The following is a 16,367-nucleotide window of genomic DNA, read 5'->3' as shown; positions in this document are numbered from 1 at the left end:
ATTTGGGGCTGGTCTTGTGCAAAAATCAACAGGATCCTTGAGGATCCATGCTTCGGAACCACGTTTTTGGGCCACGGTAGGGCCAGGCAGGCGTGGATCCGAGTTTTTTGTGGTGTAGGCTGTGCCCCTTGGTATGATATGTGATTTGACAGTGGGTTTGGTTTGGCCCAATGCAAAAAGCATTAGGACCCATGAGGATCCGTGCTTCAAAACCATTTTTTTGGGCCACGGTATGGCCAGGAAGCCGTGGATCCGTGATTTTTGTGGTGGATTCTGTGCCCCTGGCCATGATGCTTGATCTGATGGTGATTTGGGGCTGGTCTTGTGCAAAAATCAACAGGATCCTTGAGGATCCATGCTTCGGAACCACGTTTTTGGGCCACGGTAGGGCCAGGCAGGCGTGGATCCGAGTTTTTTGTGGTGTAGGCTGTGCCCCTTGGTATGATATGTGATTTGACAGTGGGTTTGGTTTGGCCCAATGCAAAAAGCATTAGGACCCATGAGGATCCGTGCTTCAAAACCATGTTTTTGGGCCACGGTATGGCCAGGAAGCCGTGGATCCTATTTTTTTGTGGTGCAAGTTGTATCCCTGGCCATGATGTGTGATTTGACGGTGAATTTGGGCTGATCTAGTGCAAAAAGCGTGAGGATCCATGAGGATCCGTGCTTCAAAACCACATTTTTGGGCCACAGTATGACCAGGAAGCCATGGATCCATGATTTTTGTGGTGCAGGCAGTGCCTCTGGACATGATGTGTGATTTAATGGTGTGTTTGGGTTGGCCCAATGCGAAAAGTGTGAGGATCCATGAGGATCCGTGCTTCAAAACCACGTTTTTGGGCAGTGGTATGAACAGGAAGCCGTGGATCCTAGATTTCTTTGGTGCAAGTTGTATCCCTGGGAATGATGTGTGATTTGACAGTGAGTTTGGGGTGGCCCAATGCAAAAAGCGTGAGGATCCATGAGGATCCGTGCTTCGGAACCACGTTTTTGGGCCATGGAGTGGCCAGGAAGCCGTGGATCCGAGTTTTATGTGGTGTAAGCTATGCCCCTGGGAATGATGTGTGATTTGACAGTGAGTTTGGGTTGGCCCAATGCAAAAAGCGTGAGGATCCATGAGGATCCGTGCTTCAAAACCACGTTTTTGGGCCATGGAGTGACCAGGAAGCCGTGGATCCGAGTTTTCTGTGGTGCAGGCTGTGCCTCTGGACATGATGTGTGATTTGACAGCGAGTTTAGGTTGGCCCAATGCAAAAAGAGTGAGGATCCATGAGGATCCGTGCTTTAAAACCACGTTTTTGGGCCATGGAGTGGCCAGGCAGGCGTGGATCCGAGTTTTTTGTGGTGCAGGCAGTGCCCCTGGACATGATGTGTGATTTGATGGTGAGTTTGGGTTGGCCCAATGCAAAAAGAGTGAGGATCCATGAGGATCCGTGCTTTAAAACCACGTTTTTGGGCCATGGAGTGGCCAGGCAGGCGTGGATCTGAGTTTTTTGTGGTGCAGGCTGTGCCCCTGGGAATGACGTGTGATTTGACGGTGAGTTTGGGGTGGCCCAATGCAAAAAGCGTGAGGATCCATGAGGATCCGTGCTTCGGAACGAGGTTTTTGGGCCATGGAGTGGCCAGGAAGCCGTGGATCCGAGTTTTATGTGGTGTAAGCTATTCCCCTGGGAATGATGTGTGATTTGACAGTGAGTTTGGGTTGGCCCAATGCAAAAAGCGTGAGGATCCATGAGGATCCGTGCTTCAAAACCACGTTTTTGGGCCATGGAGTGACCAGGAAGCCGTGGATCCGAGTTTTTTGTGGTGCAGGCTGTGCCTCTGGACATGATGTGTGATTTGACGGTGAGTTTGGGGTGGCCCAATGCAAAAAGCGTGAGGATCCATGAGGATCCGTGCTTCAAAACCACGTTTTTGGGCAGTGGTATGAACAGGAAGCTGTGGATCCTAGATTTCTTTGGTGCAAGTTGTATCCCTGGGAATGATGTGTGATTTGACAGTGAGTTTGGGCTGGCCCAATGCAAAAAGCGTGAGGATCCATGAGGATCCGTGCTTCAAAACCACGTTTTTGGGCCACAGTATGGCCAGGAAGCCGTGGATCCATGATTTTTGTGGTGGATGCTGTGCCCCTGGCCATGAAGTTTGATCTGATGATGACTTTGGGCTGATCTTGTGCAAAAATCATGAAGATCCATGGGAATCCATGCTTCAAAACCACGTTTTTGGGCCACGGTATGGCCAGGCAGGCATGCATCCGAGTTTTTTGTGGTGGATGTTGTGCCCCTGGCCATGATATGTGATTTGACAGGGAGTTTGGGTTGGCCCAATGCAAAAAGCGTGAGGATCCATGAGGATCCGTGCTTCGGAACCAAGTTTTGGGCCATGGAGTGGCCAGGAAGCCGTGGATCCGAGTTTTATGTGGTGTAAGCTATGCCCCTGGGAATGATGTGTGATTTGACAGTGAGTTTGGGTTGGCCCAATGCAAAAAGCGTGAGGATCCATGAGGATCCGTGCTTCAAAACCACGTTTTTGGGCATTGGAGTGGCCAGGAAGCCGTGGATCCGAGTTTTTTGTGGTGCAGGCTGTGCCTCTGGACATGATGTGTGATTTGACGGTGAGTTTGGGGTGGCCCAATGCAAAAAGCGTGAGGATCCATGAGGATCCGTGCTTCGGAACCACGTTTTTGGGCCATGGAGTGGCCAGGAAGCCGTGGATCCGAGTTTTTTGTGGTGCAGGCAGTGCCCCTGGACATGATGTGTGATTTGACGGTGAGTTTGGGGTGGCCCAATGCAAAAAGCGTGAGGATCCATGAGGATCCGTGCTTCGGAACCACGTTTTTGGGCAGTGGTATGAACAGGAAGCCGTGGATCCTAGATTTCTTTGGTGCAAGTTGTATCCCTGGACATGATGTGTGATTTGACAGTGAGTTTGGGCTGGCCCAATGCAAAAAGCGTGAGGATCCATGAGGATCCGTGCTTCAAAACCACGTTTTTGGGCCACGGTATGGCCAGGAAGCCGTGGATCCTATTTTTTTGTGGTGCAAGTTGTATCCCTGGCCATGATGTGTGATTTGACGGTGAATTTGGGGTGGCCCGATGCAAAAAGCGTGAGGATCCATGAAGATCCGTTCTTGAAAACCACGTTTTTGGGCCACGGTTTCGCCAGGAAGTCGTGGATCTGTGATTTTTGTGTTGCATGCTGTGCCCATGGCCATGATGTTTGATCTGATGGTGACTTTGGGCTGATCTAGTGCAAAAATCATGAGGATTCATGAGGATCCGTGCTTCGGAACCACGTTTTTGGGCCAGGGCGTGGCCAGGCAGGTGTGGATCCGAGTTTTTTGTGGTGAAGGCTGTGCCCCTTACTATGATATGTGATTTGACGGTGAGTTTGGGTTGGCCCGATGCAGAAAGCGTGTGGATCCATGAAGATCTGTTCTTGAAAACCACGTTTTTGGGCCACGGTTTCGCCAGGAAGCCGTGGATCTGTGATTTTTGTGGTGGATGCTGTGCCCATGGCCATGATCTTTGATCTGATGGTGACTTTGGGCTGATCTAGTGGAAAAATCATGAGGATCCATGAGGATCCGTGTTTTTTAACCATGTTTTTGCGCCCCTGCGCCCCCCCGAAACAGTGGATGCGTGATTTTTTTGATGCTTTCTACAGAGTAAGACATGGTCTACAATATCATGGTGGTTTTATTTAATTTGAATGAAAAAATCATATGAATTCATGAGGATCCGTGTAGATCCGCCTTTTACCTTTTTCCCTTTCCAGCCAGCCTCAAATACACCTGATGATGGCCAGTTTTTCTTTTTCTTTTAATTTTTTATTGAATTTATTTGATAACATAATTATGAAACAGATTACAAAACAATGTCAATTCAAAATACCATAAAATCCACCATACACTCCTACATATATACACATAAGACTTCCCCCCAACGCCTTTCCCTTTTCTATTTTCCTGTAGTACAAAACTTAACATTGTACTATATCTTAAAGTTTCCTACTGATTTTTAGAACCTTTTCATTCATATATGCTGTCAAAGCATATTCATTCATTCAAATGCTGTCAAAGAAGCCACACCACTGTTATATATATTTTTTAAGTAGTTCTTGAACATGTCCCATTTTTCAGTAAATTTTGGGTTAACATTACCTCTCAGCCTGTTTGTCATACGAGCCAATTCAGCAAATTCTTCCAGTTCTGTACAGAAAGATTTCTTTTACTTTTGTTGGGACTTCTCTGCCTACAATCCCAAGTAAGAACGCCTCAGGTTGTTCTTATAATTTTTTTTTAGTTCATCATATATAATATTCAAAATTCAAAATAGTCAAAATATTTTCAAAATTAACAACAAATAAAAAACAAAAACTAAACAGACTGACTTCCCTCTATTCCCTTCCTTGGTTTTATTATCAATATACTGCATGTCCAGTTTGAACCTTATTTAAATGACTTATTATCCATTCCTAGCCAAATTACAAGTAATTTTAAAACCCTGCTAATGTCAAAATAGCTTCATCTTGGACTGGGCCTAGCAGCCTATGGGCTTGTGCGCAAAATTGGGCTGCGCTGCTATATAATATGATAATATGATATAATATGATAATATAATATAATAATAATATAATAATAATATAATAAAATAATAAAATAATATAATAAAAATATTATAATAAAAAAATAAAAAATAAAAAATAATAAAAAATAATATAAAATAATATAATAAAATAATAATAAAATAATAAAATAATATGATAATATGATATGATATATGATATAATATGCTCTAATATGCTACGGGGCGAGAAGGCCGGGCGCCTGAGGCCTCCTGCCGTTGCCATAGCGACGCGCCGGGCCTAGTCCGCCGCGCGAGGCCTGCCCGGAGCCGCGGCTTTTCCCAAAGCTGAGGGGCGGAGCTGCGAGACGTGGCAGCGGAAGCAGGAGCCGGGCGGGTGCCCGGGAGGGAGGGAGGGAGGGACGGGCCATGGCCGGGGCCTGGGCTGGCTTCTCCGAGCAGGAGCTCCGGCGGCTCCAGGGGCAGCGCCGAGGTAAGCAAGGCCGGCGGCGGGCGAGGGGCGGCCGGGGAGGCGGGTGGCGGGAAGCCGGAGCCGGTTTGTTTCGCAGGCGGCCCAGCTGGGCTCGGGGTCTCTCATAGAAACAGAGAATGGTCGAGTTGGGACCCCGAGGGTCATCTAGTTCAACCCCCTGCAAGGCAGGAATGTTTTGCCCAACGCGGGATTCGAACCCACGACCCTGAGATCGAGATTCTTATGCTGTACCGGCTGAGCTATTCCAGACCAGATGGGGAAATTACAAGTAATTTTTTTAAAAAAATAAGACAATACCTTACTGTTGCTGTCTGTAGGTTTTATTTTATTGGTTTCTTATCTTATATTTTGGGAATGTACATCCAATTTTTCCCCCACCTTAAATTTTGTGGGCGTAAGCTATAGCTTATTTAGCTTATATGTAAATCTGGCACTGCCGGCAATGGCTTTCCAGGGTCACAGGCAGAGGACATTCTACCTACCTGCCCTACCTGCAAATGCCAGGGATTGATCCCGAGAGACCTTCTGCACTTAAGGCAGGTGTGGTGCTGCAGAGATGTGGGCCCCTCCCCTAAACATAAATTTAAGTTTCCAGTCCTCATGGTTCTGATTAACGGGCTGGTTTAAATAAGTGCGCAGGAAGTTGCCTTATACCGAGTCCCTTTAGCTCAGTATGGGCTGCACTGCTTGGCAGCTGCTCACCAGGTTTGGCTAAGCAAATCAGTCGCTTAAAAAAAAAAAAAAATTATTAAGATTTTACAAATTATAACAAACATAACAATACACACACACACAAACAAAAATAACATAAAAAAGAACAAGTATAATTTCAATACCTTATTTTCTTAAAACTTATTTCACCGACCCCCTCATACCTCCCCTTTCTGCATTCCCATTTCAAAAATTTAATTCAGCAAGTCCTCACCCTTGATTTTATCTAATTATCATCCTTACTTTCCTTTCACTTAATCTTTACAGCTGTACTCCATTTAATTTTAAAAGCCACATTATTCTAAAATTCATAAATTTTACAGTATTTCTTAAGGTAGTTCTTAAATTTCTTCCAATCTTCTTCCGCCGTCTCTTTTCCCCGGTCTCGGATTCTGCCAGTCATTTCTGCTAGTCCCATATAGTCTATCACCTTCATCTGCCATTCTTCCAAGGTGGGTAGATCCTGTGTCTTCCAGTACTTTGCGATGAGTATTCTTGCCGCTGTTGTAGCATACATAAAGAATGTTCTGTCTTTCTTTTGCACCGACTGGCCGACAATGCCCAGGAGAAAGGCCTCTGGTTTCTTAGGGAAGGTATATTTAAATACCTTTTTCATTTCATTATAAATCATCTCCCAGAAAGCCTTAATCCTTGGGCACGTCCACCAAAGGTGAAAGAATGTACCTTCAGTTTCTTTACATTTCCAACATTTATTATCGGGCAAATGATAGATTTTTGCAAGCTTGACTGGTGTCATGTACCACCTGTATATCATTTTCATAATATTCTCTCTTAGGGCATTACCTGTGCAAATGAGTCGCTTAAGCTTAAGCCAAGAAAGAGTATTCTCTATAAGACTGAATAACAATATATGATTCAAGACTTTGAGATTAGACCACTGAAGAAGCCTGGAAAACTACCTTGGGAGTGTGCTACCTGCAAGCCCCAGTAAAAGGGCTCATCAGGGGCGAACAGCGGCCTCTTGATTACTTGGACTTGCCAGGGCGAAACAGGTGCAAAACGCCGGCACCCTGTTGTCTACAACTTCATTAACATCTGTCTACAATTCCACTAGCATCTCTCAGTATTGTGAATAACACCGAACTTACCCGGTACCTTTTGTTGGTATCTTCATGAACTGAATTAGTTTATTGAAACCAGACATTATAAGTTCATCTTAGGCTGTGTAGTTCGCAAGTCTCTGTGGCTTTGTTTAATGTTTTGTATTTTTCTCAGAAGGTCGATAAAGTATGTATAATTTATTATTCTGTGTGTATTAATCGCCAACGTGTTGCATGAGTCGCACTACTTCTATCTGCAGCACAGGTTGCATTTTTCTCGTGCTAGGTTTTTCAGGCAGGGGACATTCCCAGCCCCTACATGGAGATACCAGGGGTTGAATCTGGAATCTTCTGGATGCAAAGCAAGGGCTCCACCACTGAATAACCAAACAACATACAGGATCACCTGCAGTAGAGTAAACCATGCCACCTAAACTGCATTAAAAATAATTTTAAATTATTACTGTTATATTATTATCATTACTCACTCTTGAGTTCCAGAAGCCTGGGGTCTGTTCTAAAACAGTTCTGGATTAAAGTTTTGCAGTCAATTCTTTTAGGAGAGGGGTGAGATTAATTCATTTCTTTCTTTTTTTAAATTTATTTAATCATTTTTTCGATACAAACAACAACCGCAAAAGACACATACAACCAAGAGCATAATAACGATAAGAACACAATTTGACAATTCAGCTTTGAATACACTGATATACCTATGACTACACCTTTTTAACAATATTTCCCCAAATCGCTCTCCTCCCTCCACTTCCCCCCACTATCCGCCTTATCGCTTAAGTATTCATTCCATATTTCTTCATATTTATCCATTTTTAATTTGCGTCGACATGCAATTCGTTCGTATGTAGCTAATCTGTGCATATTATCAATCCATGTGCTCAATGGAATATTTTTGCGGCTCTTCCAATTCATCAAAACAAGTTTCTTTGCTTCTAATATACCACGGTACATCCCTTTTTTTTGACCCCTTAAAATCTCCCACGTTTCTGGAATATAATTTAGAATTCAATTCAATTCCCCTATATAACAATTTCTTTTTATTACTCTTGCTATAAATATCCTCACCTCGTACCAAAATGATCTTATCATCAGGCAGTTTATCATCATATGTACTAAGTTTGCATTTTTACTCCCACATCTCCAGCAGTTGTCTGCACTTGTTATTTTCTTCTGGAATAGTTTTGCTGGAGTCCAGTGGACTCTGAATAATATTTTCTGTTGAATAAGTCTTAGTCTTAGATCCAGAGAGGCTATTTCTGTTGATTTTATGCTTGACTCCAATACAGTATATCATTTGTTATTTGTACCCCTAACTCTTCCCTCCATTTTTGTCTATCATATTCTAAATCATATTTTTTTCAATTTTAATTCACTTCTTTATTTTGTAGCTTACCCTGCCCCATGATGTGAAAGCCTAATTTTTGTTTATTTGGGCCATTTAGATGCGCCTCTTGCACCGCAGCATCGGACGGCTCCTGTAGGCAAACACCGCCAACATCCGCAGCGCAAAAAGCCAGTTCAGCAGATATGTGGAGAAGCAGAACTTCCCGATGGAGCAGCCTTGTCGTTACCCCTGGAGCAGAGGCTTTCTGCGCCCAAACCAAAGAGCTCCTCTCCCCAGACGCCGCTCCCACCGCCCCAGTCTCCGACAGCGAGAGAGCAGCAAGATGCCAAAAAGCAACAGCTTCAACCTGGACTAGATAAAACGTGTAACGGTGACCCCTCTACAGTGCCAAGTCATAAACCGGAGAAAAAGAAAATGGAATTGTTAGTAAGTCTGTAATGAAACTCTTAAGAGTTTTATCATCCCAAACGATCTAATTGCAGAGGGGGAATTCAACGTCGTACTAAGGTGACTGTTCCGTCAGGGCAAGCAGTTCGGTTTGTCAGGCGGAACGATTGCCTCCTCTCCCCACCTGCTGTTTTGGGGTTCTCCTGACACCCCACCCCTGAGCCAATTTCAGGGATATAGCGGAGGGATAAACCCTGATGCGTAAACATAAGCCCTTGTGTAGGGCTTCCATTGATGGGACTCATTAACTGACCCCACCCAGAGCTGTACTGCAGAGTAAATTGGAAGATACATGAAAAATTGCAGTGGTTTTTGGGTAATAAATACTGAGATCTTTTTCTATCCCTTCTTCACCTTGATTCCAGGCTCTAAGGAAGCCAGACTATCCTCCACCAGCGCCAGGGCCTTCTCAGTGGTGGCTCCGACCTGGTGGAATGCTCTGTCCCATGAGAACAGGGTCCTTCAGGATTTAATCTCCTTCCGCAGGGCCTGTAAGACAGAGCTATTCCGCCTGGCCTTTAATTTGAATTCCACCTGATCTTTTATTTCCCTTCTCTTCCCTCCCCTTTTATGAAGATCATCTGCTCTGAGACCCCACAGCTAATTCTCCCCTGGCCTCCTTGCTGGCCCAAGTAGGACCAATTCAGCCAGCTAACCCTGGGGATTATCTAATTGATTTTTGAATTTTATTGTTATTCATGTTTTTATACTGTATTTTATGCTGCTTTTATAATTAAGTGTTTTAAATTTGTTGTTAGCCACCCTGAGCCCGGTTTTTGAACCGGGAAGGGCTGGGTATATATAAAAAATTATTATTATTATTATTATTATTATTATTATTATTATTATTATTATTATTATTGATGTGTTTTTATGTATAGGGCCAAATCTGACCAGCTCTCCAGTCTTGCTAAGGTCATGTGCATAGTTTTAGAGACCTTTGCTTTGGTGCTAGCAAACAGCTAGCTGTGCATCCTTCGTTACAAGGGAATTTTCCTCTTATGCAGAGAACTCTGCACATTGCTTGTCAGTGCAATTGTACAAAATAGTTTCCAGGCTTCAGGGAACAATTTCCACAGTGGTGGCCTTTCTGCCATGAAGCCCCTACACACTGTAGAGGATTCCGGGATATGTTGGAGAGTGCCCTGCAACAAGTTGAGCCGAGGCAACACTCAAAACTTCTCTGTAGCTGTTCATGGCAAGGGAAGATTTAGAGAGTATTCAGACAAGCTGTGGTTTATTATTTATTAAATTTATATACCACCCTTCATCCAAGGATCACAAGGTGGGTTGGACACAGTTTAAAAGGCAGTGATACACAAAGCATAGAAAGCATATTGAGCTGCCTTATAACAAGACAGACCTAGCTCAATATTGTCTACAGAGGTGACTAACCTCTAGACCTCCAGGTGTTGCTGGACTAGCTTCCATCATCCCTGATGATTGGGCATGGTGGCTAGGGCCAATGGGAGTTGTGGTCCTCCCAAGTTAGCAATCCCTGATCTATAGTGACTGGTAGTTGGACCAGGGGCCCTTATTCATGCAAACCTTGAGCTTTACTACTAAGCAACGATTCTTCCGTTCTGTGAGTCAGTCAATAACAAAGTTTTCAATGATATCTGTCCTCAAAGGATCAGTTTGCTGCAGGGGTTGAATAGCAGAGTTTCTGGTTTCTAGAACATATTTAGGGGGCTCCCGTAGAGAGGAGTGGGGAAGGAAGTCCCTTTATGCAGAAATCCTTGTGCAGGTGGGACCATAACTTCACTGCTTTGGATACAACCTCAGATTCTGAAACCGGGCTTGGCGTTAAAGCGACTAGTGTGAATTATTCAAATATTTTTGAAGCAATCGCAGAATGCATCGTGGACTTGGTTACCCTGTGGGCTCGTTTTGTGGGAGAGGGAGAAAGAAGGCAATTCCTTGTTAATTCTGTTGTTTTGTCAATGTTCAGGCCAGAGAAGTCTCGGTGGGAGATCCTACAACAGGAGCAGAAGCTTATGGAAGAAAAGAACAAGCGCAAGAAAGCTCTCCTGGCTAAAGCGATAGCGGAAAGGTGTGAAGAATCTTTGGGTGTAATATTTGGGCAGGCCAGAGGAACACAATACCTATTTCCCCCTAATCGTGTTGCTGCATCTTAGCAAAGCCCGCCTGCCTTGTTTTCTCAGCACTAGCACAAAGTGTTTTTCCTCTGAATATCAATAAGAATTCCAACCAGTTACAGTTTGGAAGGTGCAAGCTGGATTGGAAAGTGTTTGCTGTTCCTCTCCTTTTAACTTTTAAACTACAGTGGTACCTCAGGTTACAGATGCTTCAGGTTACATACGCTTCAGGTTACAGATTCCGCTATCCCAGAAATAATACCTCGGGTTAAGAACTTTGCTTCAGGATGGGAACAGAAATTGTGCAGTGGCAGCGGGAGGCCCCATTAGCTAAAGTGGTGCTTCAGGTTAAGAAAAGTTTCAGGTTAAGAATGGACCTCCGGAACGAATTAAGTACGTAACCAGAGGTACTGCTGTATAATCATGACTTCATTCCATTGGGTTCTGTTGAACAAAATGGGATGTAAGTTCATGAGAAAGTTTGGAATCGTGTTGTAATAAGGAACTTATAAGATGCCAATCACCCATCTCCTACTACCCTTCTCAGAAATACCCCACTCCACCCTTCCACTATATATAAGGGTCTGGTGACTTCTGTTTCAGAGTATCTGAAGAAGTGTGCATGCACACGAAAAGCTTATACCCAGAACAAACTTAGTTGGTCTCTAAGGTGCTACTGGACAATTTTATAAGATGCTGTTATTCATATGAAAAGCGAGGGCTGGAGATCAGGTCTCCAGCATTACAGATCCAGGTTGAGCTTCTTGGCTTTGTAAGAAGAGCTCTTGAACAAATTCTCTGTAGAAGTTGAATGAAAAAGTGGTAAGACAGTTTGCTTATACTTAGTATAAGCTGGTTAGAAGTCAAATAAAGTTTCCCGGGGGATTGGTAGCTTTGCAGGGGGTATAAAACCTGCTGAACCGTAGATGATTTTAAATGCAACCTGCATTTCTTGAAACCTTTCTCCACAAAGCCTGGCCAGTCTCATCCTTTCATTAAAATAAAAATAAAAAATGGAGTTTTTCTGGAATCCTGGTCCGTTCTTTGGAAAGCCCAGGCTTTTTTCCTACACTATAAATGAAGAAAAAACACAGCTCTTAACATTCCTGAGAAGTTTTAACAAGTCTTTCTTACTGAAATACATGGTAACTTATAACGGCACGTTGCCAACAGATACGGTCTCTTTCTTCCCCAGATCCAAAAGAACTCAGGCTGAAACGGTGAAGTTGAAGCGGATTCAAACCCAGCTCCAAGCTCTGGATGACATGGTTTCTGCTGATATTGGGATCCTGAGAAACAGGATTGACCAGGCAAGCCTGGAGTATTCATGCGCACGGTAAGGACTAAGCACAGAATGAGAATAAGAGATTGACGCGTGAGGAAAGTATTCACTTCTACAGCAGTGGCGACAAATACACGCCCTGGGTTTTTGGTTGTCATCCCAAAAAGACACTTTAAATAAAGTTCCATTAGTATATGGACACTTGTCTGTTTAGCTGGACTTACCCTCCTTCTCTATTCCCACTCCCCCAATCTGCTCTTTGTTTCCCTGGAGCAGGTTCTTTTTGGGAGGGGGGCAATGGGAGAGGAGAGGGAGAGGAAGTCTCATGTGCAAATGGAAGTCCTTGTGCTTTATTGTGCACAATCTATATTAAAATCATTGATTAAAATGGATTTTAAATTCTGTAGAATAGCTGATGGGAAACAGCTTGGGAAGGCAGCCTTGAGAACGGCAGCTCTCATCACACCCACATTTGCACAAGGGTTGACCATGGGTCAGTGTGGCTCATGGCCTGAGAAAGGTGGGCGACCATGGCGTCCTTTCTTACAAGGATAATTGGAGGAATAGTGATAACGATCATACCTGTTTGCCTTTCAAAGCTTTTTCCTAGCCGGTCCCGCATGTAGTGCTTCAAATATTCAATTCCAGTCCTGAATATACCAGTTATGAGGCTTTAACAGAGTAGACGTGATTATGTTGTCTCTGCTTCCAGTTTTTATCCCATTTCCTTCAGTCTGCTGAGTAATTTTGTTGTGCAGATCAAGTAGCTTTGGTTTGAGTAGTTTTGTCGGGCGACCAAGACAGCAAAGGGTCTGGAAACCCAGCCTTGTGAGGAACGGTCAGTCAGGGGAGCTGGGGATGTTTAGCGTGGAGAAGAATAATGATAGGTGACATGATAGCCATCTTCAGATATCTCCAGGGCTGGCACATGGAAGATGGAGCGAGCTTGTTTTCTGCTGCTCCAGAGGGAAGGACCCAAACCTATGGATTTAAATTACAAGAAAGAGGATTCTGACTAAACATTAGGAACAACTCTGATGGTTAAGAGCTATTTGAGAGTGGAATGAACTACAGTCATACCTCGGGTTGAAGTCGCTTCAGGTTAAGCCTTTTCGGGTTGCGCTCCACGGTGACCCGGAAGTAACGGAGCGCATTACTTCCGGGTTTCGCCGCTCGTGCATGCGCAGACGCTCAAAATGACGTCGCGTGCATGTGCAGAAGCGGCGAATCGCCACCCGCGCATGTGCAGATGCGCGGACACAGGTTGCGTTCGCTTCAGTATGTGAACGGGGCTCCAGAACGGATCCTGTTCATATCCAGAGGTACCACTGTACTTTGATGCTGCTGCTGATAATAATAACATATATATTTTTATTTATATCCCACCCTCCCCGGCCACAGCCGGGCTCAGAGCGGCTAACATCATACAAGGAAAACAATGCATAAAAACAAGCGATCAATAAATTAAGATACATCCCACAATTACTTCAAAAAAATTAAAATTAAAACTGGACAAGTGGCAATCTTCAGGTTAAAACTGAAGGCGGTTACCAACTGTTTCCACTGATATTATAAGCACCTGTGTGCAGGCTGGGAACCTCCTTCGTGCTTGTTCTTATACAAGGAGAAAATGAGTCAGACTGAACCCGACTAAAGGCCTGGTGGAACAGCTCCGTCTTGCAGGCCCTGTGGAAGGATGTCAAATCTTGCAGGGCCCTGGTCTCTTGTGAGAGAGCGTTCCACCAGGCCGGGGCCATGGCCGAAAAGGCCCTGGCTATGGTCAAGGCCAGTCTGATCTCTCTGGGGCCCGGAATCTTTAGGATGTTGTTATTTGCAGAACGTAAGGTCCTCCGTGGGGCCAACCAGATTGATGGTAGACTCTCCTTTGGAGGTTTTTAAGCAGGGTTTGGATGGCCAGGGATTCTTTAGCTTTGATTCCTGCATTGCAGGGGGTTGGGCTGGATGGGGGTCCCTTCCAATTCTACAATTCTGTGTTCCTGTCCGTAGAGCAGACAAAACTTCCCTATTAAACGGTTGCTCTTTTTCCCCGCCTTCAGGAAGCGTTACGACAAGGCAGAAGCCGAGTATGTGTCCGCGAAGCTGGACCTCCAGAAGAAAACGGAAGTCAAAGAGCAGCTCACGGAGCACTTGTGCACCATCATCCAGCAAAACGAGCTTCGCAAGGCCAATAAATTAGAGGAGTTGATGCAGCAGCTGGACGTGGAGGCAGACGATGAGAATCTGGAACTCGAGATAGAGGTGGAGCGCATGTTGCAGCAGCAGGAAGCGGAAGCGGCGAGGCAGAGGGCCGAGTCCCAGAAGCCGGCTCTGGTTGGTGAGGAAAATGCAGCTTCCCCGGCTGCCGATAAAGGACCTGAGAGTGAAGGCCGCACAGATTCAGAAACATTAGCAGAGCAGCCCACCGCTTCCCATTCAAATGGCGAAGGCCAAGCGGTAAACTCTGCTCCAGGGGAAACGACGGCTCAGGATGGCACATGAACACTGAACCTAATCAGCTTAACCTCTGGCTGGCGCCATTATCCTATTTAGCCATAGGGTTTAGAGGCTTCTTCTCCATGGTGCTACAAGAGCCCTCTGAAATCTGGCTTTTGGCGGCAGCGCTATCTTCATTCGTCTCCTGGATTGCCAGTATACTTGCGTGAGCTCTCTCATCTCTCTGCCCACCTTCCCCATTCATGCAAACTGCATGTGGTCCATGGCAATTGCCTTGATATCGGGGGTGGAGAACTTCAGGCCCCCCTAAGCCTTTCTTCCTGGCCTTCAGAACTCCTTCCAGATCACACTCCTCTCCTTTGCACCCTGAATGATAATTGCCTGGCTGGACTATGCCTTTGAACTCTGACCGTGCCTCTTGTTTGTCTGTGTGGCTGAATGTGTGTAGAAGCTAGCCTGCCGTATGGAGGTCAAGCTTACATTCGCTACTCTGCCCTCCACCGGCATGTTGTCCTCAGAAAATTAGCCGGAAGGGTCTGTGACCCTTCGGCTGAAAAAGGCTCCCCCCCCCCCTGCTTTATATTTAAAAAATGCAAGCCAGTATGAGATAGGTGCTATCTAAAACACACTCCAGTATACAGGGGTACCTTGGGATGCGAACGGGATCCATTCAGGAGCCCCGCTCGCATCCTGAATAGAACATAAGATGTGACTGCGTTCGTGTGCGGGTTGCATTTTGCCGCTTCCGTGCATGACGTCATTTTGAGCGTCTACGCATGCGCAAGCGGCAAAACCCGGAGGTTACGCGCTCCGTTACTTCTACACTTCCGTGGAGTGCAACCTGAAAGGGCTCAACCTGAAGCACATTCAACCCGAGATATGACTGTATTGGCAGTCCTGTCCTGATAGGTGGGTTTTTTCTTTCCATTACAGTGGTACCTCAGGTTACAGACCATAGCTGTCAACTTTCAGATTTGAAAATAAGGGATCAGCAACCTCGAAAATAAGGGATTAGCAGGCTCACCTGTCCCGGGGACAGTCTACAGGATATCTAACAATCCGGGATAGCAGCGGGAAGCAGCGAGAAACAGCGCTGCAATAAGGGAATTTCCCGCCAAAAAAAGGGAAGGTCGACAGCTATGTTACAGACGCTTCAGGTTACAGACTCCGCTAACCCAGAAATAGTACCTCGGGTTAAGAACTTTGCTTCAGGATGAGAACAGAAATCATGCAGTAGTGGTGCGGCAGCAGCGGGAGGCCCCATTAGCTAAAGTGGTGCCTCAGGTTAAGAACAGTTTCAGGTTAAGAACGGACCTCCAGAACGAATTAAGTTCTTAACCAGAGGTACCACTGTACTGAGTTACAGAGGCTGGTGGAGAGTTGACTGCATGCCAGAGCCACACAGTCTATTAGTGGAAGACGTTTGAAAGCAGCCCAGCTGCAAAATAAGATACATTCATTTCATTCCAAGAAGCGATTAGATTTGCACAAACGCATGCACACACTTTGCCATCCACAAAGATCCTTATTGAGCCTTCTCATCCCAAAGTCCACACCCCTTATGACTTAGAACAGTGTTTCCCAACCTTTTTTGGGCAAAGGCACACTTGTTTGATGAAAAAAATCTCGAGGCACACCACCATTACAGCCCCGTGACGTCAGCGCGCAGCGTCACGCCGGGAGGGATGCACGAAAGTGTAAGTTTCAATTTTTCCCCCTCCCCCTTGCCGGGGAACCTCCAAGCTTTGGGGGTGGGGGGGGGGAGGAGGCAGCAAAGCGAGGCAGGAAGGAGAGCGCGGCTTGGCTGGGTGAGCTTTGGCAGGGGCAGGGAATGAGAGCCGCGAGGCGGGCGCTGCGGACGGAGGCGCTGCCTGCCGAGCTCGCAGGCAGCC

At 45.5% G+C, this 16,367-nt stretch overlaps 1 protein-coding gene across 1 annotated transcript; it reads left to right on the top strand.

Moving 5' to 3' along the window:
* The first annotated feature begins 4,885 nt into the window (after positions 1-4,885).
* Positions 4,886-16,044, top strand: GORAB (golgin, RAB6 interacting). Its single transcript, XM_081204971.1, has 5 exons — positions 4,886-5,058; positions 8,291-8,615; positions 10,592-10,693; positions 11,935-12,075; positions 14,079-16,044. The coding sequence occupies exons 1-5, from the start codon at positions 4,995-4,997 to the stop codon at positions 14,518-14,520; spliced, it is 1,074 nt and encodes a 357-aa protein (XP_081061097.1). The 5' UTR covers positions 4,886-4,994; the 3' UTR covers positions 14,521-16,044.
* Positions 16,045-16,367: the final 323 nt, after the last annotated feature.

Source organism: Podarcis bocagei (genome assembly GCF_964188305.1).
Source record: "Podarcis bocagei genome assembly, chromosome: 8".
Taxonomy (NCBI): Eukaryota; Metazoa; Chordata; class Lepidosauria; order Squamata; family Lacertidae; genus Podarcis; species Podarcis bocagei.
Note: the sequence above shows the minus strand (reverse complement) of the source record. Positions and strands in the feature narration are given on the sequence as shown.

Coding starts and splice junctions, on each gene's coding strand:
- GORAB (XM_081204971.1), top strand. CDS start 4,995: ATGGCCGGGGCCTGGGCTGGCTTCTCCGAGCAGGAGCTCCGGCGGCTC. Junction 5,059..8,290: donor GCTCCAGGGGCAGCGCCGAG/GTAAGCAAGGCC, acceptor TGGGCCATTTAG/ATGCGCCTCTTGCACCGCAG. Junction 10,694..11,934: donor GCTAAAGCGATAGCGGAAAG/GTGTGAAGAATC, acceptor TTTCTTCCCCAG/ATCCAAAAGAACTCAGGCTG.